The sequence below is a fragment of the Petromyzon marinus genome, chromosome 12 (genome assembly GCF_048934315.1).
Source record: "Petromyzon marinus isolate PM22_M1 ecotype Great Lakes invasive population chromosome 12, UKy_Petmar_22M1.pri1.0, whole genome shotgun sequence".
Lineage (NCBI taxonomy): Eukaryota > Metazoa > Chordata > Hyperoartia > Petromyzontiformes > Petromyzontidae > Petromyzon > Petromyzon marinus.
In genome coordinates, this window is record NC_133678.1 from 8282267 (window position 1) to 8299766 (window position 17500).

At 45.0% G+C, this 17500-nt stretch overlaps 1 protein-coding gene across 2 annotated transcripts in view; it reads right to left on the reverse strand.

Moving 5' to 3' along the window:
* Positions 1 to 686: 686 nt before the first annotated feature.
* LOC116941589 (uncharacterized) overlaps positions 687 to 17500 on the reverse strand; it is a 117073-nt gene continuing 100259 nt past the window's right edge. For both annotated transcript variants that reach the window (XM_076066600.1, XM_032952787.2), the window contains 6 exons: positions 14872 to 14988; positions 13108 to 13182; positions 12245 to 12383; positions 8914 to 8996; positions 4679 to 4775; positions 687 to 2261 (listed from right to left, as the gene is read on the reverse strand). In XM_076066600.1, coding sequence (XP_075922715.1) covers positions 2094 to 2261; positions 4679 to 4775; positions 8914 to 8996; positions 12245 to 12383; positions 13108 to 13182; positions 14872 to 14988 — 679 coding nt within the window. In that variant the 3' untranslated portion in view covers positions 687 to 2093. The remainder of the gene's footprint in view (positions 2262 to 4678; positions 4776 to 8913; positions 8997 to 12244; positions 12384 to 13107; positions 13183 to 14871; positions 14989 to 17500) is intronic.

Consider the following 17500-nt stretch of genomic DNA (forward strand, 5'->3'; position numbering starts at 1 on the left):
AAATTAATTTTCAATATAGAGAATGAGCGTTTTAATCACATTTTGTTGGCAAATTGTGACCCTATCCATCACCAACACTGGGTACAATAACCAAAAGGCCATTCTGCCAACACGTGAACCTGGCGCAATATTTAAGTATTGTTTTTTAATTTGCACTAATACGCACAATTTTTTGTGTGAATCGAGACTTCCTAAAAAGTAAAAAAACAGGCCTTTCGCAAGCACTGAATGTAACGCGACAAATGATCGAAACATCTAGAGAATTCCAACCAATTTTTTTACAGCACACAATAGATAACATTCACATCAGGCTACTCGCATGAATCCCCACTAGAATCAGGCTTAAGACCGATATTAAAGTCCTCAACACGGGCTGGAGCGAGATATTGCAAGAATACAGTTGGGGAATTGGCTGATCACTGCTCTATTTCCTTATCTTATTACCAACATTAAAGATGCCTTGGTCGAATGTGGAGACGCCCTTCAACTTTTTAAAGCAATTCATTCTTACACGCTGGTTGGTCACGTTAATTTTAATTGTTTTCCCATTCGCCAACGCGTTGATAACGTTTTATATTTCTCTTTAGAATTGATACGGCTTCATAAGGCACTGCCCTACGCAGCCTTAGGTTATTGGCGATAACAAATTTACACCTTTTTAACAAGAGTAGACCTTTTCCATTCAGTTACAGCATTGTGTAATTTTATTCAACATTGTTTAAAATAAGCATCGCGACTCGAGCACATAGTTTTGTAATTTCATAGCACTTTGTTTGTGCAGCGCTTGCTGCTATCAATTTCTATTTTAAGGTGTTGACTTGGTACGAACTTGGACATCAGTGTTACGGACCATCAAACCCTTTGCCATTTTTTTTTAAACAAGTGATGCAATTCTTCCGTAGGAGAAAAAAAACATTCACAAGTGCAATGTGATTGTTTTTGCCAATGTTCACCAACAGCTCAATGACCATCTGTGCATTAACATGCTTTTGTTGTTGTTTTAGTACCACGTAGGTTTTTACTGTTGTATAGCTCTCGATGCTGTATAGCGCTTGCTGTGTTTTCAGGTCGTTGCTGCATGTTGTTCGGAATGCCCGACGTTTTGCCGCTTCTCCGTGAACTGAACACAACCAGAAAATATATTGGAGACCTAATCATACTTTACACTTTATTCATCCCTGCTTGTGGAAAGGTAGCCTTGTACAGCACGTCTTGAACGCTATTACTTAAAAAAAAACACACCGAATATTCCACGCTCAGCAATACATTTCACCAACACCAATTATCACACGAGTCACGTGTTGGGTCCAAGGTGAGACTACACCCAAGGGCACGGTGCTGGTACCACTGAGAGAGAGGACATTCTTCGCAAGGGAACATCTAACCTTGTTTTCTTTTACGTTAACCATATGGGCGAGGTGTAAACAAGGCCAGGAGCCATTAAATATTAAACGTGATCCCAAAAACAATAGCTAACTAGCTGCAAGATTTAGTTGTTGTAAAATATTCATGACCTTCAACGGGAGGCCCAAGGCAGATTTTTGCTGACCCAGGACACGGTGCAACACAAGAGTTAAAATCTGTTGCGCTTTGAGAAATAAATGTTACAAAATCCATGCAGGGCTATTTGTAGAAAGGACAATTAGCACTTTCAGCGAGTTTAGCTCTATGATGTGTTTTCAGGTTGTCTCGCGAGGTACAACTTGAATAAGAACATCGGACAGATATACGGCACAACTGCTAAAACCTACGTGGGTACTTTCCAAGCCTATACTATTACTTTCTAAATGGTATTTCAAACATCTTGATTCACAGATGTTTAAAATAAAATAAATAAAAATGTGGGGCTGTATCACCACTGGTGCTCAAAAACATATAAAAACTGAATGGAAGGTAATGGGCAGGGCTTGGTGACATTATCCGCGTCATGCTGGGCGTGGCTTTATAGGGGGGGGGGGTTTCCCACCTTCGGGTAGGCAGGGGACATCTGGACGGCAGCCATTTACAAAGAGGGCCCCAAGTAATCGACCACCGATAAGGGTGCCGTCGATTTCAAATCGGCTTCAATCGGTAGCAATCATCCGAGCCGCAGCTCAGAGCGACTTCTGGCTGGCCTGCCGTCTGTGCACGAGCTGGGCGATGGGGCGAGCGAGGGCGAGCGGGTTCCTGTGGGGCGCGTGCCGGTCTGCCCCGTCCACCACCACGTGCCGGGCCGCGGGGGCGATGCTGGATACGAGCTGCCGTTGCGCCTGCGTAAACACCTGCAAAGCAGCAGCAGCAGCAGTAAAAGTACAGTAGTAAATGCCAGCGATCGATATTGCATGCCTTCCATCTCACCGGACCACTCCGGTCATTGAGTCAGAGGCTCTGAAGCGTTCCATAATGGCGGTGAAAGTAAACATGCATAGCAATGCAGTTATTTTTTTTTTTGCTCACGTCCCCCGCTGTTGGAAGGGCCCCCACTCGAAGGCAGCTCATGAAAGCATCTCTCTTGAGTGGGTCTTCGGGCCTACTCTTCCACACTGGCCACGCATTGTGTAAGAGGTGAGAGATGCCCACACTTTACCCCACCATGCATGTAACTTGCCAATCGACTATAATAATGGTGAGGGTTACCCATTTATACTGCTGGGTGGACAGAGGGTGGATTGTTAAGAACATTGCCAATGGTTGCAACTGCCGTGCGCCCTGGAGATGAGATTGAATGGGCGACCTCCCGATTTCAAGCCGAGTGCGCGAACCGTTGCCTCAGTGGCAATCTCACCAGAAAGCTGACAAAAAATTAAAAGAGGCATTTCTATACACTGGTGCATTCATCCAATGATTCAACCAACAATCTGTATACATCGAGTTTAGATTCATAACAAAATAAAAAAAGCCAGAAACCACAGGAGTTAAAAGCTGTAAGAAAAAAAATAACACTCTTCATAACAATCAATTCAAATCCCTATCATGTGCGTTTATACGCATTGCCCAATGATTTCCTTTCATTCTCTGGACATTTTAATTCAAGGGTCCTAAGGAAGGAGAGGTCAAGTTTACAGCTTCAGGTTCATGAATAATCTCCTGGAATCAGTGCAGAGCTTACAATTATCAATTTTATCACAACAGAAACATGGTGATCCATTTAGACACCCCACTGTGATTTCTAATGACCTGTCTTTTCAGTCAAAATGGTGAAAGCAACAGCTCGATATTATTATCTGAGAGAAGGAGAGTGTTAAAATATTGACTTAGGTGTTTTGAGACTTATTATTTCAGTGGGACGTCTATAAATGTATCACTCTGTGCAGTATATTGGGTCACACAAAATGGAAAGATTTACACTTAAAATGAATACAATTACCTGGCAATGGAATTGGGTGTATTTTTTTTTTATCAATGTCTTATTAGACAAAGCCATGAAAACATGTACACATACATACAAAGACACAGATCCCCCTCACAGTCTTAACAGGTCAAGTTCTGTTAGCGAGCACCTGTGAAGGCCGGCATGGCACACGAGGGGAGGTGTGGATAGCTAACACCACGCCCCGGCCGCCTTTGTCTCCCTGGTAGCCATGTTTACACACTGCACCAGGTACTCATTGGAGCTAGGGGAGGCCCAGGACCGGTTCAGATATCCGCCGATTACAACCCTGTTATTGGTCGCCGGCGGGAATTGACCTCGGGTCACCGGGGTTCGTAGCCAGCCTAACCGCTGGCGCAAACCGCTCCCCATACACACACATACATACCCGCACACACACTTGTATAACTGTTCCATTGCGAAGCAATGCTGCGTGCTAATGACCACATAATTACGGTTAAATGCCCCAACAATGAGAGCAAGTCAGAGGGGGGGGGGCGGAACGACCCTTTGTGTGCAATGGATAATTTCGAACGTAGGCACTAACCACAAGCATTTGGGGTTTTAAAACCCATAAATTAGGGTTTTGCAATTGGGACCGTTTCACCAGAAGACTTTATCATTGTGAATCTGGCCACATAAATGTCCCCTTAACAGCATCCCAACACGCATATTCATCATGGCACAGGCCTTGTTGATTTAATTTAAAACACCACGTGCCACCCTCACTGTCTGCAACCGGGCACATCAACTTACGATGCAAATGGCTCCATGCAACCAGGTGTATGTGTGTGCTGATGCCGAGTTGTACTCTTGTGGCTTAAACTTGTGTTCATCAAGGATGAACAATCAGGGGATGAGATTCGAATTTGTTTTGATGTTTAGTACGAGCAATGCCCAAGAGCAACAGATCAACCGATATGGAACCATGCAACACTGCGTGCACGAATCTTAAATTAAAATGATATCAACATAAACAGAAAAAAATAAAATCAACATCGCATTCACAATTTTTTGGCTATTAAGAGTTTAGCTAAAGTTATGAGCAAAATATTTATTTATTTAATATATTGGTCGGAAGGCTACCACTTGAAAAGCACACAATACAACCTAGCTTTAAAATATACACCAATAAACTATCCCAATCAACTATCTACTAAATAAGAATATGCATTTAATTAATCTTAAAAAAGAAACACATCAGCATTGCAACTTGAATGCAAACCACATTACGTTGCTAGAAAGTTCTATACTCCCCAAGCAGAGTCGATGCAAGTGCATGTCAAACTGTGCGCAGGTGCGAGAAGTTGGGCTGTGATTGGTACTAACCTTGTTAACGGTACCTGGCAGCAGCTCATCGTAGTAATTCCCATTGATCACCGTCACGTTAATGCGGGACGGTAGCGGTTTGAACTGCATGATGTCGCTGACAGAAGAAGAACGTACAAAATTTACTTGACTAAACTAATATATATTAGTTACACACTGCATACATTAATTTTTCGTCTCCCCCCTCCTCTTTTCAGAACATAGATGGACTAGTCCTTCTAAATAAACTGCCAAATCGCTGCGCGTGGCGCTGACGTTTTTAAGAAATGAATACACCGTTTAAAAATAAATAAATTTATGCAAACCAACACACCTGATGACGACCGTTTGTGTTATGGTCGAAACGTCGTGAGAATTTTTATTGTTTTATATATATTTTATTATTTTATTGTTTCCCTTCAACGTGACTTTACCGAAAGAGCTAAGAATATGAATTACTGCAGTCACGAAAGCTTTAAATCAAAATTTAATATATATTTTTTTAACGGACTGGTAAAACCACTTAAGCTGTGTAATTGTTCTTAACACATTCGTAGGATTTCGTGGTTGATCTGCACAGTTCTCCAATATGTTTCCGCGGGTTTATATCGCGTGTCATTTCGGTACGATGTCCAGCGTTTCAGATCCACGTGCCGGGGAGCTGCTTCATGGAACCGAACCGAGTTACCGAAAAGCACATTGGGCGAGGCATATGCCTGCGAGCTTGACAGCAAGCTAACACAAACATATTACAAAACCGCAACATTCATTGCCTCTTGTATAACCAATAGAGCACAGGTAAGTAGAAACAAAATAACTGCAGCACTTATTGGTGTTCAGTGTTTTGGTAACAAAGGAAATGCTTGGCATCCATCCATTATTCATGAAATCATTGACAGGCCCCTACAAATCCGGAGAGAAATGGTCAGGCAGGGTACTCATTACCGCAGGCATTGAAGCATATGCCAATTAGGGAAAGAAGACCGAGATTCCATGAAAAAAACTGTAATTAAAATCGGTGCACCAAATGTGACATTTCACTTAAAAGATGCAGCGATTAATGGTGAATATTTTTTCTGAAGAAACAAGAAAGGGTTAATAATGTCAACACGGCTGCTTAATGTATTCATTTATCAGGAGGAGGACAGTCAATTTGATAGGAAACATCCGGCCGAGCCAACAAGCACGCACGTCTACAGGTCTGTAGACGCAGCATTGACATCCAGACATTATAAGGCCACGGATGGAATCAATTCGAGCGCGTTTATTGTTCTTTAGATATAATTTATTCACGACATACATCGTGCGCCTTTTGTCTCCATCACAACGAGATGAATGCAACATTTAAAATAATTGCACACAGTAACCGGGCACTGGTACGATGTATGAATAAAAGTAAAAAAAAAATCACCAATTAACGTTAAATATTAATAGTCCAGCTTTACCCTTATTTTGTGAAGGACGTTTGCCAATATGAAATGCATTACACATACATACCCCCCCTCTCCCCAACACCCTGACCAGGAGTAAATATTTGATTGACTGCTCTATGGAATCTATTGCCTTCAGTCCAGAGGGGTTGAGACAATGGATTGTAAATGACAATCTATATTCCCGTGCAGGTGAAATAATTTTCGGTAACACACTTTTCACGGGTGCAGTTATCTTGTATGGGTTTTTTCTTGCATCGTTGGAAACTGCATACATATTTAGTTAAGTTCTTGCCTCTGCATTAACACAATTAGGAATTCATGTTTGCTTAAAATGTTTCTTTACCCAATTACACTGGGGTGTAACACCAATTGAATTTGAATGATATATTGTACGCCTTTGTTGATTTTTTTTTTTTACCCAAACGCATTAATTTAGGTGGTATCATTGGAAATCAATATAAATCAATTTGAGAGTTATTATTATGTTGACTCTAGCCTCAATTTATTCCTTTCGATCGCAGGTGGCTATCCTAAATTGCGATCAAATCCTAATTGTATTTATGTAGGTGCACTCCGTGGAATTGAAGCAAGCCTTAATATCTCCACGTGACAATATTATACATGTCAATGACACGCGCTGCTGTATGTGGATTTCCCCCCCCCCCTCACCCACAAATCAAAAAACGAACCCAGTTGTGGTTGAAACCCTTTTGAGGTCAGGCTGCCCTGAGCAGCAAATTCCTTTTGCTTCCGTTTTTTTTCTCTCCTCCAAAGCAAACCACTCGGCTGTCGATTCCCGGCCAAAGCGATAGTCAATCTGCCACGGGGTGTCTCTCGCTTATCAAATAGAGGGGGGGCATGGAATTGCATTACCTATAATGCATTTTATGACAAATGTATTTAAGGGCATTATGGGAAGAAACATTTTAATACCCTGCGCAACTCCACCACTGGAAAAAAAATAAATGAAACTATAGTCATCGCAGAATAAAAATTCATGGAATTATTTAAAATTAGATGTTACGGTGGAAGGATTGCTACAATGACGCTAAATGTGTTATTCGTGAAAAAAATGTGTTATTAATGGTTTTATTTAATTACAAAAGTTTACTTAATGCTTCAGAATACATTTTGCGCAAAAGCTGTTTATCACGTTAAAATTATAATTGTAATTTATTATGTAAATAAATATTTCCAACCTATAGTTGACAATCATTATAAAAATGAAATGTGCCAAAATGTAGCCCATTAAACTTGCCAACTCTTCTAAATTGTAAAAAAAAAAAATTATACCTCCAGGCAGAATAAAATTGATAAAGATAAAATAAGTTCAGTGGTAGGGTAATGAGATAACTTTGTCATGTTGTGCATATCGCCACAATGGTGTCTTTGAAAGCAAACATATATCAGATCTTGTTCCTGACAGATTCACAGTAAGGGGAGGAAAAAAACAAATCCGTTATTGCCCTTTGGCAGAGAAACAAAAAAAGTTTCAAGTTAAAATTAATTTAACCAGGTCATAAGTCACGTGATCAGGATGAGTCTCACTGAAAGAGTGACCCTGGGGCATTAGTTGGCAAGTAGGGCGTGATGATTTCCATGTAAAATCCCAATTGAGAGTAATTTGCGGGTACATTTTAGAATGTCAAATTTGGACCATGACGCCACCAACACAATGGCCTGCTCTTGTGATATTCAACGTCCACCGTGAAGCAGACAGCGTGGAGTAATAATTACGTTTTTTGCACCCGCAGCGATAAATCGGGAGGCCGATGGGATTAGAACCGCGAACATCTGCAACGAGCGGTGAACGTGCGACCTTTGGCCACGTCACCGACCCCCGAAGGCTGTGCAACATTCCCCCACCGCTGCAAGGATTCTGCTACGCACACACCTGTCTCGTCTCATCCAGGAGGATGCATCCCATTAGCTCCACCAGGCAGGAGACGCAATACCAAGTCCAGCGGTGTCAAATGTTTCCATCAGAAATGCACAGGGCAGTCGTGAACGCGTCACTAAAGAGGATGGCGAGTAGATGTTCAGTATTTTCTATAATCTAGTGTATTGATGCTCATCATTTATCAGCCATGATCTGTCCAGTGCTGGGTGAAGGCCTGCCCAAGCCATTGCCAACCTTCACGGGCACGCGATCTATCTTGCACGCGAACTGATCTCATTACTCCATCGCTCTGGTGGCCATCATCTCTGGTCGATTTTCTCCCAAACGGTTGCCACTTCTTTGTTCGTGCCAACCACGGGGCCACCATCCCTTGTCGTGACGTTTCCCGCACAAGCCACTTACTATTCTTACGAGTCGGTATGAAGTCTCCCTCCGATCCACGTTCCTCTCGTTGTATCTTATTGTAATGCCAGTCAAACACTTTGCCTTGTTGATTTGCACTCTCCCACTTCAGTTCAATATTTCACCTAAAGTGCGTCAATATTGTCCGTACTTTTTTCAAAATGAATTGTAACCACAATAAAAAATGTATTGTAACCATTCCTCTGTAACTCTCTCTCGATGGTAGAAAAGGTGGCCATTATTCAAACCTAATGAGTCCTTTCCTTTTCTCCTCACCCGAGTGCAACTATATCCCGGTTTATTTCTGCCAATTCTGCTTCCAGCTAAAAAAAAAATAAAATTGGCACTTGCATGACAACGAGTGCTACTTGGTGTGCTTTTATTTCCCACCATTAAGGCTAAATCGGAAGAGAAAACAACACTTAACTTCGTTGCGTGTCGACAAAGCGCAGGAGGTGGGCTGCGTTCGAATGAAACGATAAAGTAAAGCAACATCACCCCACCACGGTTGGCCAACTCACCTGACTTGAGCCAAGCTTTCGTTAACGAGGAAGTGCTCCTCCACGGCCGCGCTCATGTGTGGCGGACTGCACAGCAGGAACTTCTGTCGGGGGGAGGGTGGGGAACGGGGGATTGGCACGGTTATCCGACAGCGATTGAGTGCGTGTCCGCTTCTCGCCATGTGCGACTCGCCGAGTGACTGCCCCCACAGCGCGACCTCCGAGGGCCATGGCGCATCTGTCAATGTCACTTCGCAAGTGAAAAAGTTGCACCGCTTGCGAAGGACATCTTCCTCACGAGTTTTTATGAGTACGTAGAAATGGCAAATGTGTAATGTTCTTTTTATGAATATGATTATACATATATACATGTGTTGAACTTCTTTCGAACCGTGCGTAGACAACCACGCTAATCGGATAAAAATAAGTGATTATATATTTTATATTATACGTATGATTTTATATTAAACATATGATTTTACTCTCAATGTAGAGATAGCACCCTGCAATTACTTCCTCACGCTACTGCTCGTGGAAGGACCTATATCTGAGGGAGGAGCTCTAAAGAGCCTCTCTAAGAGGGTATTTGGCCTACTCTTCCACACCGATTCTAATGTATACATACAGAAAGGGAAGAACATCCTCAAAACGGAGTTAACAAGTGAAATAAATATATTGGCTCGCCATTCATCGCTTCATTATCAGAAATGCCATCGTTATACATTTCTCAAAATATAATTCTTAGGATATCTATGAGCAACATGTAACCATGGACAAGTAGTCTATTTCAAAACATCTCCCATATGTGCTGCAGAAAACTCTCCGTTGGCTCACTCCACACACTCGTATGGACATTGCAGCTGGCACTGTTTGGCTGACGTAGGAGCTCGGGCATTAGACAACCAAATATTTAATATGCAGGCAAGACATCTGTTCCTAGAGTACTCTGCGAACGTGAAAAAAAGGGGTCAACACGTTCTGGCTCGCACCACTGCCAAAAACGAGAGGCATCACAGATCCCTCTCAAGGGCACTGGGGCAACTGTGCAGGTTACCCGTGGATAAGGTAGAATGTGAATACAATGCTATTCTATTCCGGTGTAAGGCAGCAACATGCTCAGGAGCTAAATGACATTGACGAGGTCTGCTAGCCACGAGATGGTTTCAGGAGATAGTTCGTGTAGTTTTGCCATCCCTCCTCCATTGAAGGAGCACCGTCTACAGTGGTTCACTATACAGTCCATAGAGGGGAATAGCGTTCGCGGGAGTTAATAAACATCGACATGCAGGCAGAGTTAAACGACACAGTTGAGCATTATCTGGGTAAACGAGATAATTAACCGGTGCGCTGTATGACGGTTCAAATTAATTGTAGCGCAAGACTATCACGGAGGCGCTATGTATCACAAACATAGTCTGCATTAGTTTCACAGCAAGGGGCGATGTTACTTTTGCAGAATCCCAATTAAGTAAACTGCAGTGTAATTTTTATAATTTGATCAATTTGAACCAAGACGGAGGCACCAGCCTACTAATTTGAGAACGTCCACTCTGAAGCAGATGGCACCTAGGATTAGCATGGTTGGCTACGTACGGTGCGAAAGGAGTTCAACATACGTACATACACACGGCAAAGTAATAACAAGGGTGGCCTGTCTGAAGATCAGTTTTCATTTTCTATTCAAAAAGCAAAGCATAGCAGGAACCTAGCTGCAACACAGCACAACTTTGGGGTTGTCTGGCTCACTTGCCTCATTCTTGGTAAGCGGCAAGTGAGTGGCCGTTCGGATGGTTGCTAACCATGATGATCAAGAAAATGGCAACACTTGCCTAAGCTCCCCGTTGCATTTTTTCAGGCTGTGCCGAGCGTCGTTCGCCACAATGTCCGACGTTTCGTTTCACGGGCTTCTTCAGAAAACGAATAACTCCATTGATCACCCAAGCCGCCAGCACGCGTAGCGAAGAAATCGGGACGCCGTACCGAACAACTGCCCAACCTGCTGACCACGTCGTTACCTGCCTGCTGACCACTTCGTTGCCTGCCTGCTGACTGTGTCGTTGCCTGCCTGCTGACCATGTCGTTGCCTGCCTGCCGACCATGTCGTTGCCTGCCTGCTGACCGCGTCATTACCTGCCTGCTGACCACGTCGTTACCTGCCTGCTGACTGTGTCGTTGCCTGCCTGCTGACCACGTCGTTACCTGCCTGCTGACTGTGTCGTTGCCTGCCTGCTGACCATGTCGTTGCCTGCCTGCTGACTGTGTCGTTGCCTGCCTGCTGACCACGTCGTTACCTGCCTGCCGACCATGTCGTTGCCTGCCTGCTGACCATGTCGTTGCCTGCCTGCTGACCACGTCGTTACCTGCCTGCTGACTGTGTCGTTGCCTGCCTGCTGACCATGTCGTTGCCTGCCTGCTGACTGTGTCGTTGCCTGCCTGCTGACCACGTCGTTACCTGCCTGCCGACCATGTCGTTACCTGCCTGCCGACCATGTCGTTGCCTGCCTGCTGACCGCGTCGTTACCTGCCTGCTGACCACGTCGTTACCTGCCTGCTGACTGTGTCGTTGCCTGCCTGCTGACCACGTCGTTGCCTGCCTGCTGACCATGTCGTTGCCTGCCTGCTGACTACGTCGTTGCCTGCCTGCTGACCACGTCGTTGCCTGCCTGCTGACCACGTCGTTGCCTGCCTGCTGACCACGTCGTTGCCTGCCTGCCTGCCGACCACTTCGTTGCCTGCCTGCTGACCACGTCGTTGCCTGCCTGCCTGCTGACCACGTCGTTGCCTGCCTGCCGACCACGTCGTTGCCTGCCTGCTGACCACGTCGTTGCCTGCCTGCTGACCACGTCGTTACCTGCCTGCTGACCGCTTCATTGCCTGCCTGCTGACCACGTCGTTGCCTGCCTGCTGACCACGTCGTTGCCTGCCTGCTGACTACGTCGTTGCCTGCCTGCTGACCACGTCGTTGCCTGCCTGCTGACCACGTCGTTGCCTGCCTGCTGACCGCGTCGTTGCCTGCCTGCTGACTACGTCGTTGCCTGCCTGCTGACCATGTCGTTACCTGCCTGCTGACTACTTCGTTGCCTGCCTGCTGACCACGTCGTTGCCTGCCTGCTGACCACGTCGTTGCCTGCCTGCTGACCACGTCGTTGCCTGCCTGCTGACCATGTCGTTACCTGCCTGCTGACTACGTCGTTGCCTGCCTGCTGACCACGTCGTTGCCTGCCTGCTGACCACGTCGTTGCCTGCCTGCTGACCGCGTCGTTGCCTGCCTGCTGACCACGTCGTTGCCTGCCTGCCTGCTGACCACGTCGTTGCCTGCCTGCCGACCACGTCGCAGGCAGGTGACACTTGCCTGTCTGCTGACCACGTCGTCGGTGACATCGGCACCCGTCAAAGGCTGCTGCATGAGGCCAGTGATGAGACCCAACCGGTTCAGGCCCATGGCAGCCGACAAGTGCAACATCTGCAGAGAGGGCACGAGCTGCCCGTTCCTATGGGTTCGGACATAAGGAGACAAAGAGTTCAGAGAGGCAATGTCTAGTCGTCAGAAAATACCAGCAAACCCCACTATATACGTACAACCATCAATCGCACGTGTACAGGGCTCTCCTTTTGTAAGAGGTTCAACGTTTGTATGTTACATCCGACTCGCTGCATGCAGATTTGGGTAGAGGCAGATATGTGTAAATGTCAGCCATGTGACATCAACAGAAAGACAGTTACGCCGTGAAGCCAGATAAGTGAATCGGTGACAGCGGGATATGCGACGACGTTGTCCTGCACCAAAATACAACACAGCTTGAGTGAATTGTATTTTTTTGGCAAAGCAATTTCAGGACTGCACCTGGACTATAAAAACAACCCATGTGGTCATGCCCATAAAAAGGACCCCCCCGTTGGATTTCCCTTTACCATTATAAGCATGTGACCCTGCCAAAGGCAATCATAGAATCCGTTAAATGTGCAACAAAGTACATTTCAACGAGTTATGAACAAACTTGCGTATTGCGGTGCAACATGCAACACTACACGTCCACAGTGTTGAAAGCCAAATCCCTACCGGAGCATGTAAAACATAAACACTGTTTAGAGCCGCAGGACTGCCGGGCAAGTTGCGCCATGAAACTTCAGCTTCACGAAGCAAGAGCGCTGTGTGTTGGCAATGTAACCGCAACAAGGAAGAAAAACGATCGTGCTTGTGCGGCAGGGACTCGCCAATACTGAAGCCAGGGATCTTCTTGGAAGAGCTCCTCTGTGAGGGCGTCAATGAGGACGAGGTCTGACACTTCCCTGGAAGAAGCACGGGAATAAAAGTGAGGGCGAGGCATGCGGGAGGAGCTCGGAGAAGTGACCACCAGCGAAGACCCATGGAGTTATGGAAGCTTTTTTAGCAGAACTACCTGGCCACAAATGATGGCTCAACGAAGTGGCTTATCGCGTGGAAATTTCGACCAGCCAAATACTCTAAACGCGCGTTTCTAAATGTGGGGGGGGGGGGGGGGGACACCGCAGGACCTGGGGAAAAATCCACACGACCACAGGAAGAACACGCAAACTCCAAATATACAGCAGGCGTCAGGGTCGGGATCGAACCCATGAACCTCCTTGTATACCAGGCGAGGTCGTTAACATCTCGCCACCGTAGGGCCCCAAAGCTGTAGTGCCCCAAAGCTTATCCTGCCCACCGCTGCCCACTTAAAGAGCTGCTCTACCTTTGTCCCACTGCTAACTTAATACCGTTAAAATGCATATTAATGAGCACGTGTTGTTGAGAATAAAAACAGACGGAACTTTCCTTAAAGCCGAGGTTTTCCGCGGCTGTGCTGCACAGCTCGCCGATGTGTTTTGGGGTCATACTGCGCGGTGTTCGGCACGATGTCTGACGTTTCACTCCCCGTGCTGGGAGAGCTTCTCCAGGAACTGACAAGAACGTCTATTTACGGGTCAGGTAAAAAGGAATGCTTATTTTGACAAACAAGCTTTTGTGCTCTAATGCAGGGGATGTAATGACTCATCTCGATGCACTGCAGTGACCTTAAGGTGATATTTATCTCTTAATAATACAAAAATGGTGGAACAAGACATTCTGCCGAGGCATACCTTAATATTGGCTGGATAATTATTTTTCATGGTTCGTAGCAATGTGCAAAAAAATACGCAATTTTACACAGTGGTGTTCATTCATGAACAGCGAAAGGTTAATATAAATGAAGTGGACATTACCACTAGATTCCTGGCCAGATTTGTGTTTAAGTACAGGGATATAATCGTAAACATGGATATACTATTTACATTCACATTCCAGAATACGATAAAAAAAAAATTGTATGTACAGTAAAACCTTGGATTGCGAGTAACTTGGTCTGCGAGTGTTTTGCAAGACGAGCAAAATTTTTAAATAAATACTAATTTGATAAACGAGCGAGGGTCTTGCAATACGAGTAGTACGTATAGACGCTTTGTCTGCCTAGCATCACGTGATCACAACCGATATACGAGTGCTTTGAATTACAAACACGTTTCCGGAACGAATTATGCTCGCAATCCAAGGTTTTAGATTTCCTTAAGAAAATCTCACTCAAACCACCTTTCCACTGCACAATTGAGCCATGCCAGGGGCGTATCCAACCCAGCCTGGCCGCACCTCAGGAGCCATCGCATTGTTTATCCACTTTACAAGCAGAGCCGTGCTGTTGACGTCAAATGCACTGAGCGAGTCATTAGCCGCTTCCCTGGCCCTGCTTGCCCGCCCCCCCTACCTGCCGAAGCCAAATTCAGATACCTCGTGAGGGCAGAAGATCACGGTTTTTTTTTGTTACAGTTCGCCACAGCAAACAGCCGGCGGAAAAGGTGACTGTGTCATGGAGTATATTCTGGGCGGGCCCGGCTCGGGGTGTTAACGACGGCCGTGTTTTTACGGAGCATTTTGGCACCTCACAGCTACACGTGCTCGCTACGGGAGTGTCTGCGCCCACGCACGAGTCGTAGATGTGGCTGTAGAAGCGTGCATTGAGGGCGCCGAGCTGGGCGCCGACGAGGACCAGAGGGCGCGCCAGCTTCGCCTCGAGCACCAGCCTGTGCAGGTCGTCCACCATCCTGCACGCGCACCGAGCGACGGCAAGGGGCACGCTGGCCAATCAACGGAACACGGTGACAGTTCCTCGTTATATATAAGCGCGCAGGGGGTGTCTGGGCAGTCCGGCGGTTAACGCGTTAGCGTCCATGACCTGGGTCCAAGAGTTGGACATTCGAGCACAGTTACGGCGCTGTTCTTTTCGAGGTGTGCTTGCACCGCTTGCTATGCCCAATCACAGAATGCTATTGCCAGATTTTATTGTCTGTGGTCATCCACGCGTTTTATTCCTCTTATCTGCGTGGAAAAATTTTGACAATATATTCAATTTTCAACCAGAGGGCGAGTTGTGATCGGGTCACACACACACAGGAATGCGTGGGCAATAGGATTAATAATATAATATAATTCATAATATAATTCATCCTATGCATTATAATTCATCCTATTGCCACCAGCAGGCTATGCGCTTTAACTGACGAAAAGGTGAAGGCTCACAAATGCATGCTCATATGCCACTGCTTGCTTAAGGGCGTCCACTAAAGGGAGGTCTAGAGGACATTCTTCTAAATTGGCCAGATGCCTTGGGAGAGGTGGAAATAGCACAATTTTACTCCACAACATGCGATCTGGATTAGAGAATTATTGCAAGTTAAGGACATAATTTAAAGCATTAAACACAAAAAAATTGGCTTGGGCAGAACACAAGATGACGAGAAAGGATAATGGTCGATGCTCAGGACTAGCACTGGAATAGCAGCCAATGAAATGGAATGCATCCGAGAGTAAGCCTAAAGGGGAGATGGAGGAATGAAATCAGCTCGTGGTCAGGTGCTGGGCAGAATAATAGATCGCAAGGCTGGTGAGAGATGGTGGCAGCTTGGGGAGGACTTCATCCAGCAGTGGACTGACCAGGGTCTGATGATGACAATTAAGACGTTGATAATGTGTTCGCAAGTTGTTAGCGGATAAGCTGGGTGGTTCACCAAGCAGCAGAAAGCAGGGCTGCTTAATAACATTTCAGGGAATCGGTAATGAGCACAGCACGTCACCACAAAGGAGGACAACAACCATGGTAACCTCGTCTTCTTTAAAAAAAAAACCAAATTTCATTAAATTAGTTTTCACACCTGCTTATTGAGCAGGCCTTCAAAACGCATATTAGATTTCACACTGCACCGCAAGATACCGTTTTAACGCAGCGCAAGCTACTGATTTATAAAACCCACACGGACCAGGGTGTATCGAGCGATTTCACTTTGCTCCGACTTTAAAACGGAACGGTGTCCAGATACACGTTAGACGAATGCGACATTTTCATCGCTGTTCAGTGCGTCTGTAAAGGAAAGCTGGATTAAACTCAGAAAGTAAAGTTACAACACGCCAATGCAATAAACCAAGGCATATTGTAAATTGTGCATATGATTTTATACTGTTGTTAAAACACGTGTTTAACTAAGACTTAAAATAATATTGATTAAAATCACTGTGATAATAATATTCTGAACATTCGTAGGAATAGGTAATGGTGCAACCCAAAAATTGAAACTACTTGTTTCTCCCAGAGTTCGGAGAAGGACCCCCACTAGAAATGGCTCAACAAAGCCCCTCCAGATATTATTTGGGCTGACTCTTTTATACACTGGCCAGGCATGTTGGGAAAAGGTAAAGATAAATATACATATTCTGATTTTGATAACCCACTTTAGTCGATGGAATAAATTAATGGTATCATCTTCATATAGACTTTGATTTCCACTCGAATTGTTTTGTGGGTATGAGCATTATAGAATAAAAAGTATAAGCAGGCAATCAGGCTACAAAAACAAAATGCGACTTGTATGCGTACAACAATGTATCCTCTTCGCATTGAGATACTTTAACTTTCCAAGCACCGAGAAATAACATATCAAGGTATGGCAACACTGGGGACATTGACGCCCCGTGGAGAATGAGAGGTGTTTGTGTTTGGCAGTTTCTTTCATAGCTCGTTTATTACCCGTTTCTCACCTATGCAAGGGGTTGCGGTTGTGTGGCTATCCCCAAGACCCTGGGCTAGAGCTGAGATGCTTACATCTGCCAGCGATGCTTTACAACAAAAAAGAACACAACCCCGGGGACACTTCAAATAGGAATATGTCCCACTGCATGTAAATTGCATTGCACAGACACGACAATTATAACTCTGTTTAATTATTGCATGTAATTTTGAAAATGACAATCGTAAAACATGAATTGTATTGCATTGTGAACAAATGTTTAAGGAAAGTAAATGATTTACATTAATTATCTACAAAGTGTGTTAATAATATGAATAAGCAATTCAAGTGCAACAATGAACAAAACAAAAAAGCAGCTATGTAAAACTAAACGGACAAAAACAAAAAATCGTGAATTAATGAATAAGCAGATAAACAGCTTAACTAAGCTAATTGTGTAGCTCCCCGGGGCTCCGTGATAGATATTGATTATTTGAAGCCCTTTTCCCCACTGAAATGAAACATTTATAAGTTGGGGCTTGACCTCATTTCCCCC